The 13,014-nt window shown below is 50.7% G+C and overlaps 1 protein-coding gene across 7 annotated transcripts in view; it reads left to right on the top strand.

The window, feature by feature from the left end:
• The window catches only part of ACACB (acetyl-CoA carboxylase beta), a 132,333-nt gene extending 126,917 nt beyond the window's left edge, over positions 1 to 5,416 (top strand). For 6 of the 7 annotated variants that reach the window (XM_041729465.1, XM_041729464.1, XM_041729466.1 and 3 more), the window contains 5 exons: positions 553 to 665; positions 1,992 to 2,146; positions 2,798 to 2,968; positions 3,071 to 3,207; positions 3,804 to 5,416. In XM_041729465.1, the coding sequence (XP_041585399.1) occupies positions 553 to 665; positions 1,992 to 2,146; positions 2,798 to 2,968; positions 3,071 to 3,207; positions 3,804 to 3,930 (703 nt within the window). In that variant the 3' untranslated portion in view covers positions 3,931 to 5,416. Of the gene's footprint in view, positions 1 to 552; positions 666 to 1,991; positions 2,147 to 2,797; positions 2,969 to 3,070; positions 3,208 to 3,803 lie in introns of those variants that run through there. The other variant, XR_005983814.1, reaches the window with a different exon arrangement.
• Positions 5,417 to 13,014: the final 7,598 nt, after the last annotated feature.

A 13,014-nucleotide genomic window follows, 5' to 3' on the forward strand; every position in this document is an offset into this window, starting at 1 on the left:
GTGGGGTCAATCATGAACTTTTCACTCTGGCCACCAGGAAGCTCAAAGTTCCATAGAGTATTCCTCGGGGCTTCCAAGCTATCAAAAGAGGATGGGGATGGGCAGTCTGAGGGGTGAGTGAGAGGGTTGAAATAGGAGGCCAGCTCATACTTGATCATGCTGGCCCCTTCATTGTGACTCTGTGAGCTTTAAGGGGATCAGCAACAGTATCGTGGCCTGAGGAGAACAGACATTAGAAAAGTCACAAAGGACTGTGGCTGAAGAGCAGGAAGGCTAGGCTGTTTTGGAGAAAGTCATATGTGCTCAGAGCTGAAGGGGCTACCCAGGGTTCAGAAAACTTGAATTAAAGAAGTTGGCTCAGCCCCTCATTTTATGGCTATAGAAGCAGATGACCAGAGAGTCCCCTCTGACTTGCCTGAGGTCACAAAGTGAGTCCATGAAAGAGCTAAGAACTCATATCCAGATTTCCTGGCTCTTCTGACTCCACCCCCACATCTCCTGGCTATGGCTTATTGGGGAACATCTCATAGACCTTGCCTCTTCTTTTTTCAGGGCAAATATTCTGGAGCCAGAGGGCACAGTAGAGATTAAGTACCGAAAGAAAGATCTGATAAAGACTATGAGAAGGATCGACCCAGTTTGCAAGAAACTCATGGAAGGGCTAGGTAAGAGGGTTAGAATGCATCATCTCTCAGAGGGCAAGAGAGGCCCAGCCTGCTCCACCATTGGAGGTTTCTAGTATGGTGAAAACAGTGAAATGTATTTGGTACATTACACAGCTACAAAAATGGTGAGATATTTTCAAAGTGTTTTCATACAGCAAAGTCAATGCCTTAAAAAAAAAATTCTTTAATGCCTTAGTGTATTTATTTCTCAACACACACAAAATATAAAAATGGAAGTATTTGGGGCTGATGAAAAAGATCAGAATTTTCACAGCAAAACATCCCTTTAGAATTTTCCATCCAGTTAAAATATTTTACCAGTTTTGTTTGAGCTGATAGCTTTGTTTCACTTGCAACCTTAGATATAATTCTCTTAAAAGTCCATATTGGGGGTGCCTGGGTGGCTCGGGCAGTTCAGCGTCTGACTCTTGATTTCGGCTCAGGTCATGATCTCAGGGTCATGAGATCAAGCCCCACATCATGTTCTGCTCTGACCGTGACACCTGCTTGACGTTGTCTCTCTCCTCTCCCTCCCCCCTTACTCCCACTTGTGTGCTCTCTCTCTTAAAAAAAAAAAAAAAAAGTCCATACTGGGTGGCAATATCTTTATAACTGTGCTCTTTATAAGAGATGTGTGTGATTTCTTAGGTTTGGTATCAGGGTAATGCTGATGAGTTAGGAAGTGTACTATCCTGTTTTCTGAGTTTAAATTGGCATTATTTCTTTAAATCTTCGATAGATTTCTCTTTTTTAAAGATTTTATTTATTTATTCATGAGAGACATACAGAGAGAGGCAGAAACATAGGTTGAGGGAGAAGCAGACTCCCTGTGGGGAGCCTAATGCAGGATTCGATCCCAGGACCCTGGGATCACAATCTGAGCCAAAGGCAGATGCTCAGCCATTGAGCCACCCAGGTATCCCTGATAGGAGGTTTCGGCTACAAATCGCCCTTTATTATATATAGGACTATTCAGATTATCTGTTTCCTCTTGGCAGAGCTTCCGTGATTTGTATATTTCAAAGGATTTGTCTATTTCATCTAAGTTGTGAAATTGGCAGAGTCGCTTATAATTTCCCCTCAGTATACTTAGCAACATGTATTAGAAATAGTAACTGATTGTATCCCATAAGGATAGTGGTGCTTTCTGAAAAGCAGCGGGGGCGGTGGACGTTCACGGTTGCATGCTGAGTACTGTCTTACCATCATGAGTGCATTTCTGGGATCGCAGGAGCAGCTCGATTCAGCTCGATTTCGATTTGGGGTATGGTTGGGATTAAAGCACAGGTCTATGCCGCCAAGCATGGTTTGTGCCCTTGCCCTCAGGAATGTCTGAGCTCTCCGACAAGGATCGCAAGGACCTGGAGGGCCAGCTGAAGGCCAGGGAGGACCTGCTGCTGCCCATCTACCACCAGGTGGCGGTGCAGTTCGCCAGCCTCCATGACAAGCCCATCTGCATGCTGGAGAAGGGTGCCATCTTTGTAAGAGCCTGCCACTGTGGGGCCACATGGTTTCCAAAGGAGGGGATCTGGGTGGGAATGCTACACATTAGAAGCACCTGTGGAGCTATTAAAAAACAAAAAAATCCCAGGGCCCAGGTGGTTCTCCAGAGCAATTAAATCAGAGTATCAAAGGATAAGAGCCCAGCACACTATGGTTTCAAAGCTCCGGGAGATTCCAACAGGCAGCCAGGTTTGGGGACCATCAGTCTGACCTCTGACCTCTGTATGTGTCTATAACTGCTGGGCCAGATTTGGGACTGATGGGACCCAGATGAGACCTGTACTCACCCACTACCAACCCTAACAAGCCCCACCCCATTGTCCGGCCCCCATGAGGATGTCCTATAGTCACCTACCACCCTGTGTGTGGTGCTCCCTGTCCCCCCACCCACAGCCAGCCTAAGCCCTCTGTGCCTCTGGTCAGCCAGCATAGCGTTCTGGTGGGATCTCGGCTCTGCCCCCTACCCCCGACCCCTGGCAGGTTCCTTCACCTCCTACAAGCCCCAGCTGCCTGGTCTATAAAGTAGGAATGATCACAGAGTCTGTGCCCGGTGCAGGGCCCAGCCCCACATGGGGCCCTGCATCTCCTCCCTCCTTCTCGGGGGGCTCAGGCCTGAGGATTGTCTACAGGACATCCTGGAGTGGAAGACTGCACGCACCTTCCTGTACTGGCGTCTGCGCCGCCTCCTGCTGGAGGACCAGGTCAAGCAGGAAATCCTGCAGGTCAGCAGTGACCTGAGCCACGTGCACGTCCAGTCCATGCTGCGCCGGTGGTTTGTGGAGACGGAGGGGGCCGTCAAGGTGAGCCCAGGGTGGAGAGGGGGATGGGGGCGTGAGGGGCCAGAGGCTAGCCTACTCGGCGGTGGGGTCCCTCTCTGAGGCAGCCTCTTCTCCCTTCCCCAGGCCTACCTGTGGGACAACAACCAGATGGTGGTACAGTGGCTGGAACAACACTGGCAGACGGGGAACAGCCTGCGTTCCACCATCCATGAGAACATCAGGTGCTTGAAGCGAGACTCTGTCCTCAAGGCCATCAGACGGTGAGTGGCCTTGGACTTCTTGGCAAGTGCTGAAGCCAGGATTTACCTCCATCTGCCTGACTCCAGAGTGGCTGCATGGTCTCTGGGCCTTGGGCTGAGGTCTGCAGCTCAGAGCTGTATTCCTGGCTGGAATATGATAGGGAGACCCCCTCCAAGGTCACAGCCAGTGTACATTCTTGAGAACCCAAGTTCTCAACTGCTAGGCTGTAGGCTGCTGGCTCCCATTTGGTATTAGCCTTCCCAAAGGATTTGCTCACCCCATTCCAGTGGGCTTCCCTATGAGGTAGGTACTTGATCATGTGGGATCCTATTTGGGGAATGAACCTGAGGTGCAGAGGACATGCTGGCTGTCCAGTCACATGGCTGGAGGCTGATTGAGTCCACTGTCCTTTGAGGCATTCTCATCCCTGGGTGGTCTTCTCTCCTGCCATGTGGGACCGTCTCCCCCATGGTGACCACAGCATGAAGAGGTTTGGAAGCTCTGGGTTGTCTGTCACTCACCCAGGAACATGACATGGCCCTGCACAGGAATTCTGGGGACTGTCCCGACCTAAGTGGCGGGAATGACCCCAGCCCTTCTCTGCCCTTCCCCGCAGCCTGGTTCAAGACAATCCTGAAGTGGCCGTGGACTGCATAGTGTACATGAGCCAGCACATCAGCCCAGCCGAGCGAGCCCAAGTCATTCACCTCCTGTCTACCATGGACAGTCCCGCCTCCACCTGACTCCTGCCCACCAGGCCACTTGCAGGACCACAGGCAAGAGAAACCATGTTGACCCGTCTACCGCAGGCCTTGGGGGTTTGCTTTAAAAAAAGAATTCTGGGCATTTCTGCAGGGCTGCTGGCCTCCCACTCCCTCTTGTCTCAATAAAAGCCTCAGGAGTGTCCCCTTCCAAACAGAAATAGCTTCCTCTCCATTGCTGGGAAGTTTGTGCTAGTGTCTCTTGAAACAACATGTTTTGCTGCATCACTGAATCAAAGTGAACCCAAAGACTCCAGTTTTTGCTTTCTGGTGCCTGGTGTGCGGGATACAGGTGTTCTTTTAGGCTTGTTTTGTATCAGATCATGGAATCTGTTATTTATTTATTTTTTTACTCTGAGACCAACTCTTGATGGAAGCATCTTCTCTATTTCAGCAGAATAAATGGGCTGAGGAAAGAAGGACAGAGACAAGAAAAAAAAAAAAAACCCAAACCCTATTTTTGTAACGATACTTACTTGGATACCATTAAGTCACCCAGGAAAGGGTATGAATGATTTTTTTAAGAGAAGAAAATGATATATTGCTCCCCAGATGGCCAGGAATGTCTCATTGGTAGGCCATGCTTCGAGATTCTGTTTTTGAGAGAGGGAAGGTAAATGAGCAGAATGGTCTGACCATAAATTTCAGGACCTTGGAATACAGCTTCCATGTGGCTCCTTGCCCTCCGCCTACCCATTCCCTCCCCCTGCATGCACCCTGTGGCCAGGTGGTACAGAGGCAGCAGGGGACACCATCACCAGGCTCACAGCCTAGCTGGCTGGTGAGGGTCACTGCTATGATTACCACTACGCTCCTTGGGGAGGCCTGTCTGCTGTCACTTCCTCACCTGGTGCCCTGATGTCTATGGGGGGGATCCTGCCCAAAGGGGCAGAGCTGTTGGGGACTTAGCCACAAGGGCCCCACTGATTTGCTCAGGGAGACCTCTGTAACATGCCCACCAGCACTGGGCTCTGAAGGCTGCCCAGTGTCAGGGTGTGCTCTCCTTCTGGCCCCATCCCTCGGTCCTCGGGTGCCAGTAATGGGGCCAATTAGCCACCTCCTACTACTGGGATGGGCAGTTTGTCTGAGGACACCAAATGTCATGCCTGGCCAGTGCAGAGGCTGGCGAGGATGCCCAGAGAAGCCCCCACAAGCCAGGATACTTGGGGATGCCTGAGTTGAAAAAAAAAAAAAAGTTTGGCTGTCAGCCAGTGACAGTCCTGGCAGAGGACGGTGTCACAGGGGCAGTGAGGGGTGGGAGGAAGATGAATGGTCAGTTGTCCCATCCTGAGACCAGTTGGTGGGAGCAGAAATCCATGCTGCCTGGGGACCTGAATGTTGCCCTGTGCAAGAGGTGCCCTTGGCTTTGGAGGGAAAGATAAGTCGATAACTAGCTGCTACCCAGGAATGGTGGGGGTGGGGGCGAGCCTACCAGGAGATGTGTGGAATAAAGTATTTTTTAAAGGAAGCACTTTGGCCTTGACTTATTATCTGGACCAGAAAATGAAGGCCACCTCGCTGGGTGATTTCCCCGGAGCCCACCAGCCTCCTCCATCGGCTGAGATCTTACCCGAGGAACACAGAGCTCTGAGAGGAGTTTCTTTCCCAGAGGGCCACAGGTGGACTTAGTCATTTTGGCTTGATTTCACAAATGGGCACATGATACTGTCAGCCGGCTGATGATACTGAGGTCTGCAGAGTGGCAATCAGCTGAAAGTCCTTTCCCTGACGAGCCTGGACAGAGGCCTCTGTGGGCGGCCTGGCTCCAACCCGGATGCTCAGAGTGATGGCACCTGGCTACATGTGGTGCCCTGACTTCATCCCATAGGATCCTCAGAACCCCTGAAGTGCAAGCCACACTCTATCCTCACTTTGATAGCCAAGAAAACTCTAGCTCCAAGATGAACAGACTTGCCCAAGACCACATAGCTGGTAAGAGTTGGCGCCAGGCACTCAGGCTGAGTCAGACCCAACCTTGCTGGGCTTTTTGCTTGCCCAGAAATCCTGAACCTTTGCAAAGGTTATATCCTGAAACAGGAGGACATCATCTAGATGTGTCTGCACTCTCCTCCAACCAACATCTTTATTCAGATCCCCATCAAGACCCTGGCACCTCCTAGCCCAGGCCTTGGCTGGGGGCCAGCTCCACATTCACTGAAGTCTCTCCCTCCAGATCAGCAAAATCTAGAGCTCCCCTGCCCAAACCACTTGAACAAGTCCCCTGTCCTTGCATGTACAGCTTGTCTGCGTCATGAATGTGGGGTGCTGCCAAACTTGGCATCCCAACTTCTGCCTTGGTTTGCCTTCCCCACTATATTCTCCAGCGCCTTAAAGTCAGGTGGCCTTTTAACCCATTTTCCCCCTGCCACTTTATTATGAAAAACCTCCAAATGCCAAAAAAAGTCATTCTCTCCCACAGACCCCCAATCATCTAGTACATGCTGCTACCCTTGACACTTTCTTATGTTTGTCCTTGCTTACCACCTCTTTCTCTGTCCATCCTTCTCTAGATCTATCAGTCCATTTTCTTATTTGGACACATTGCAGAGTAAGTCACAGATTTAGGATACTTCACTAGGGTTATTTTTGCATTTCAGATGCATTTTTTTTTTTCTTTAAACCATGTCCTGAGCAAATCTGCCTGCAAGGGTGCTTTGAGAACAACAGAGGTGTGTTGAGGTGAGGCAGCCAGCCGTGTGGCCAGGGAGGATGTCTCCTGGTACATGGGCCTGTCTGTGCCAATCATCTTCATCAACTATTTATTGAGCATATGCTATGTGCCAAGCACTATGTCAGGGGGGACAGCCATGGGCAAGACAACCCACTCACGGTCACGGGAGCTGATAGCCTGAGTCCCCAAAGGTAGAAATTTCAGATGGGTAACCATAGGGAACCCTCCCCATCACGAGTCAAGCAGTGTTAAATCCATGAATGCCAGGGTCTGTTGTATTTTGGTGTCCTATTTATTTTAGTGCTAGGTGCCCCTTTCAGGGTCACTGTGAGAGGAACTTAACAGAGAAGGGACCACAAGACCACAGCAAGGGTCCCAGATGACCACCAGGCACAGGAAAGCCTCCTGGGTACTCAGCTAGTGAGGGCAAACCTGTCTTCTTCTGGCCCACGCAGCCGATGCCCGGAGCCACACCAAGGCTCTCTGTCAGTAGGTTACACCCACAATGCCCTGCGGTTCACTTTCAGGTGAGCACAGACTGTTTCTCCTGTGAGAAATGCTCCTTCCCTTTTGGCCTTTGCCTAGCTGACTCTTACTCATCCCTCAAAACCCAATTCAAATGGTGCTTCCTACAGACAGTGTTTTCCCTGACCACCATCCTGTAGTTTGGGAGCCCATTCCCTGTTTCCCTGTGATTCCACAGCTTCTGTGCTACTCCTTTTATTTATTTTTATTTTTATTTTTTTATTCATGAGACACACACACACACACAGAAAGGCAGAGACAGGCAGAGGGAGAAGCAGGCTCCATGCAGGGAGCCTGATGTGGAACTCGATCCTGGGTCTCCAGGATCACACCCTGGGCTGAAGGCAGCGCTAAACCGCTGAGCCACCCAGGCTGCCCATTCTGTGCTACTCCTTTTGCATGATATATGAAATGTGGGTTTGAAAATGAAATATAGGGGTGCCTGGGTAGCTCAGGGGTTGAACATCTGCCTTTGGCTCAGGTCATGATCCTGTGGTCCTGGGATCCAGTCCCGCATCAGGCTCCCTGTGGGGAGCCTGCTTCTTCCTGTGCCTCTGTCTCTGCCTCTCTCTCTCTCTCTGTGTGTCTCTCATGAAAAAATAAAATCTTTTAAAAACTGAAATATATACCTAGGGATCCCTAAATTCCTCTGGCTACAGAGCAGAAGAGGGATTTTGGAGAGCAATCTTATTGGCAGAGAGGTGGTCCCCTTCTGGAAGGTGAGGGGAAAGTCCACTTTCAATGGTGAGCTGTATCTTATGATATTCTGACCCATGTGTATCGCTGAGCAGCTTCAGGCACAGGAAACACATGCCAAGAGTCTAGGATTTTTCTTTATTTTTTTTTTTTTATTGTGGTAAGATATACAGAACATAAAATTTACCTTCTTAACCATTTTGAAGTGTACAGTTCAGTGACATTGCGTGTATGTTCACCATCCGTCTCCACACTGTCATCTCAAGCTGGAACTCCTTACCCCTTAAACACTCCCATGTCCCCTGCCCCCAGCCCTGGCGATCTGCAGCCACTTCTAGAATCTGAATTTGCCTACTCTAGGTACCTCCTCCAAGTGGAATCATGCAGTATTTGTCTTTTTGTGACTGGCTTGTTTCACTTAGGGGAATGCCCACGAGCTTCATCCACGTTATAGCAGAGGTCAGAATGTCCTTTACAAGGCTGGATAACATTCCATTGAACATACAAACCCACGTCTTAGTCCCTTCGAGCTGCTCTAACAAAATACCACAGGTTTAGGGGCTTATAAACAACAGAATTTCATTGCTTACAGTTCTAGAAGCTGGAAGTTCAAGATCAGGGTTGACACCATGACCAGGTGAGGGGCCTCTTCTGGGTTGCCAACTTCTCACAGAAGGGGCAGGAAGCTCTTTGGGGCCTCTTAGAAGAGCATTAATCACATTCGTGAAGGTTCCACCTCTTGACCTAAGTACATCCCAGAGGCCCCACCTCCTAATGCCATCACAGCAGCATTAGGATTTCAACATATGAATCCTATGGGAGGGTGGCTGAACACAGATATTCAGACCATAGCACCCACATTCCGTTTATCCATTCACCCGTCGATGGCCACATGGGTTGTTTCCACCATTTGGCTTTTGGTAATAATGCTGCTATGGTTGTGGGCGTGCACATACCTCCCGAGTCTCCCCTTTTACCTCTTTGTGGGTATGTGCCCAGATGTGGAATTGCTGAACCAAACGGCAATTCTATGCATAACTTTTTGAGAAGAGGTCACTGTTTTCCACAGGGGCTACCCTGTTCAATGTTGCCACCAACAGTGCACAAGGGACCTGGTTTCTCCATATCCTCCCCAACACTTAACGGCTTTTTTGTTCATTTTTATAATAGCCTTCCTTCTAGGTCAAGCTTGGAACTAATTTGAACTCAGGAGTCATTGAAACGTTTTGCTTGCATCCCTTAAACCTGGTGGCGGGGACATGCAGGCTCACCTGTGAGCATGCCTTTAGATTTTATTTTTTTTAAGATTTTGTTTATTTATTCATGAAAGACACAGAGAGAGAGAGAGAGGCAAAGACATAGGCAGAGGGAGAAACAGGCTCCATGTAGGGAGCCTCATGTGGGACTGGATCCTGGGACCCCAGGATTACAACCTGGGCCGAAGGCAGACGCTCAACCCCTGAGCCACCAGGTGTCCCTAGATTTTCAATTCCTGTGCATTCTGCCCAGCGGCTCCTGCCCTGGCCTCCCTTCCTTCTGCCAGTTTGGTCTTTGTCCAGCTACCCCTAGACTGGAGATAGGGGTGCTGTGACCCTCGGGCTGGGAGGTTCTGCATTCACACCCAGAGAAGGCCCAGTGTCACAACCAGCATCATCCAGAGGCAACACCTGCTTCATCGTCTCTTCGCCTACTTGGGTCCGTTCCTTCTATCTCTTTCCCTAACCCTCCACCAGCCGCCCCTTCTGAAGCAAACACCCCAAAAGGCAGGGCGATGTGGTGTTAAGAGCCGGGAGATCTGCAGAGCTGGGGTCAAGCCAGTTTCAGCTCCACTTCCAACCAGCAAGCAGAGGGACCAGCTGAGCCCTGGGAGATGGATAAGGGGCCGTGGGGAAGCAGAGCGCCGTTGGAGTCCCATCTCCAGCCCTGGCTAATTAAGCGGGCTGAGCCTCAGTTTCCACTTCTGTAAAATGGGATGTTTGTTTCCTGTGGCGGCTGTCACAATTATTCCAAGCTTGGGGGGTATACAAACAACGCAAACTTACTCTCTTACAGTTCTGGAGATCAGGAGTCTGACATGGGTTCTCGCGGGCTAGGATCAGGGTGTTGCAAAGCCTCGGGTCCTTTTGGAGGCTCTCAGGGAGTCTTGGGTTTCCCAATGTCTAGAGGCCCCATTGCATTGTCAGAGGCAGCAAGGTAGCCTCTTCGGCGCTGACACCGAGCCTCCTGCCCCCCTCTTGTACTGAGAAGGACCCTGCGATTACAACCGGGCTTACCTAGATAGTCCAGGAGACTCTCCTTAGTTTAAGGGCAGCTGATACACAACCTTAATTCCACCTGCTGCCTCCATCTCCCTTGCTGTAACATAACAAAGTCACAGGATTAGGACGTGGCCACCATCGGGGAGCCGCTATTCCGCTTCCCATGAGGGATGGCAGCTGTTCCCCCTGGAGAACAGGATAAATGAAATAAGCCATGTCGCAGGGCACTTAGGGAGTAAGCTCCCGTACACACTGGCCGGTGGTGTTACTCTTTCTGTTGTTAGAACGTGGATGATTTCTCCCAGAGGGAGAAGAAAAGCTGCACGATCACGAGCTGAGTCTCAGTTTTCTCATCTGGGAAATGGGACCATCTCCTGCCTCTGGGGGTGACTGAGCTGTACTGGTCAGGAGATGCTTCCTGGTATTTAATTTGGCGCAGCACACAGCTGGTGTTCAAATGGTGGCAGCGAGTATTTTTCTCCGGAGTTGACCAGCTGCAGAGAGCCTCCGTGAAGCCTCATTCCACTGGTCTCTCTGTGCTTTCTCCCGGGGTCAGCACAGCCCCGCACAGGTGGGGCTCGGGTTGTGACTGGGGCTCTGGCCTCGAGCTTGTGACCTTATGACCTTGGAATTTTTGCCTGGATTCTGTGCCTACATGGCCCCACTTGCCCGTAGTAAGGAGTAGGTGGGGACCTGGCTGCTGAGGCTTCACCCTCCAGCGTACGGTGCCATCCTGCAGCTTCTACAGGTGATGCCCATTGGCTGTGACCAACATGCCCGGGTCATTCCAACCCCAACGAATCGCCAAGGGATGGTGGGAGCAGTGATGCACTTAGGTCATGGGGACACCCTAGAGGCAAGCCATGGACAGAGTATTACGGGCACCCTGTCCCTGTCCCATGCCTCGTTCCCACCAAGGTGGGCCCAGTCTGCACTTCCCCATCATCCTGCCTTTCCCTTCCTGCTAATTGTTACACGTGGGTGGACTGGTCTCCCCTATGAGGATGCAAGCCACTCCCCAGGAAGGCTTAAGAATTAGGCAGCCTCCTAATTAATACACCCTTTTGCTGTTATCTTGGGTGGCAAGACATTCCTTTATTCCTTTGAACCTCAGTTTCTTCATCTACAAAATGGGTGCAGTAACAAAGCAATGCCTGGTAGGGTTGTAATGAGAGTTGAGTGAGCTAATTGCAGGAGGGCCTGATGCTGAAAGAGTACATCTGCCCCCACCTTGTTCCCTTCTCTGACCCCAGAGATATACCAGAGGCATTGCCACTGAGCTCTAGCTCTGGAGTCTGGCACACATGGCCTCCCTCCCGCCTCTTCGGATGATCTGAGCCTCTGCTTCCTGAGCAGTAAATGGGGTTCACATCCCTGCCTGAGGCGATACCTGTCAAGAGCCTGGCAATGAAGGCTGGGAAATGATGGCTATACTAATTCTCCCAATAAGGACAGACTCCTCCCAGTTTCTGGTGCGATGAGAACCTGGCATCAGACACCTGGGTTCAGTGTTGCTGTGCTGTTGCCTGCCTGGGCCTCAGTTTCCCCATTTGTAAATGGGACCTCACCTGTGAGGAGTGAGTGACAGATGGCATTTTGTCCTTCACCCCCATTGCATCTCCCTCTGAGCCACAGAGCTGCCGTCCAGCCTTTATTGACAAGACAGTTATTCAACACTATTCTCATGGATCTTGGCATCATCCACACACGAGGTCTTCATTAACAACTCCAATATCTTAACTTGTCAGGCGTCTCGTCACACAAAGCAGCTGGGTGGTACTGCTCAGATGGGCAGCACCACGCCGTGTCTAAAGATGATGGATACTAGGCAGAAAGTTCCAGAACCAGGTAGGAAGTCCTTAAAGATGGTCCTCTGAGACCAGCCTCAACCTTGAACCCTCCAGCTTGGCTGGCTGATGAAAATTCTGGCTCTTGGGTTTGGGAACTCCCAGACACAGGAGCCAAACATCCAGCTGGGCAAGAGAGGACAGTGGTACGAGCCACTACTGCAGTTTCTCGGCATCCACTTGGCTGGAAGATCCCGAGTTACCTTCTCTTTTCCCCAACTCACACTCTGTCCCTCCTCCAACCCACTGTCTGCAGAATCTGCCACTTCCAAAATCAGTAATTGGTAACAAGAGAAAAAAAAAAGAACACATAAAAAATGGTCATAGGGCAATGAATAGGCAAACAAGTGCCAATAAATACTCTGCATTGCAGCTTTGTCAGCCCCCACCCGCCTTGTTGGTCAAGCTTTACATGGTTCAGTTTGCTTTTTTCCATCAGGAGTGTCTTAAATGCCAGCACAGATGCCCCCTGTCATTCTTCCCATCCCCCTCCCGATCTGCCCTTAGAAAGCCCCGTAGCCCCAAACTATGGATGGCACCTCTCCGCTCAGGTGCATATGGGAAGAAGTCTGAATCACGACTGAGCAGTCAGAAAAATATCTGTCTCTGATTTGGAAAAAGAGGATGTTCCGTAGTATCAAAAGTGCTTTATCTTCTAAAAAGCAGTCCCAGGCTACCAAGGGATTAAGGGCCAGTTGGAGTCATGATTCCCCAGAGTAATTCAGGAGCTACGGTTGCCAGGATGCAGGGAGGGACCAGGGACTCTGATTCCAGAGGCCGCGGGCTGGGCTCGAAGAGATGGTGTGGACAGGCTCCAATAAATATAAATAAATGTACACAGGGGCACAGTGCCCAGCATGGCCCAGGGCTCTGTTTGTGAAACAGGTTATGGGAGGAGCAGGCCTGGAGCTTGGGGTTCAGAGTTCAGCCCATGCCAGTCCAAGGGAAGGGCTCCAGTTGACCAGTTCTGCTCCCGGCCTCAGGGCCTGTCCTCTGGAGGCTGAAGTGGACGCTCAGTCCCAGAGGAATAAATTCAAGGCCTCCCCGCTGGAGGGTTTCCATGGCCCAC

This window comes from Vulpes lagopus, chromosome 14 (genome assembly GCF_018345385.1).
Source record: "Vulpes lagopus strain Blue_001 chromosome 14, ASM1834538v1, whole genome shotgun sequence".
In the NCBI taxonomy this organism is placed as follows: domain Eukaryota; kingdom Metazoa; phylum Chordata; class Mammalia; order Carnivora; family Canidae; genus Vulpes; species Vulpes lagopus.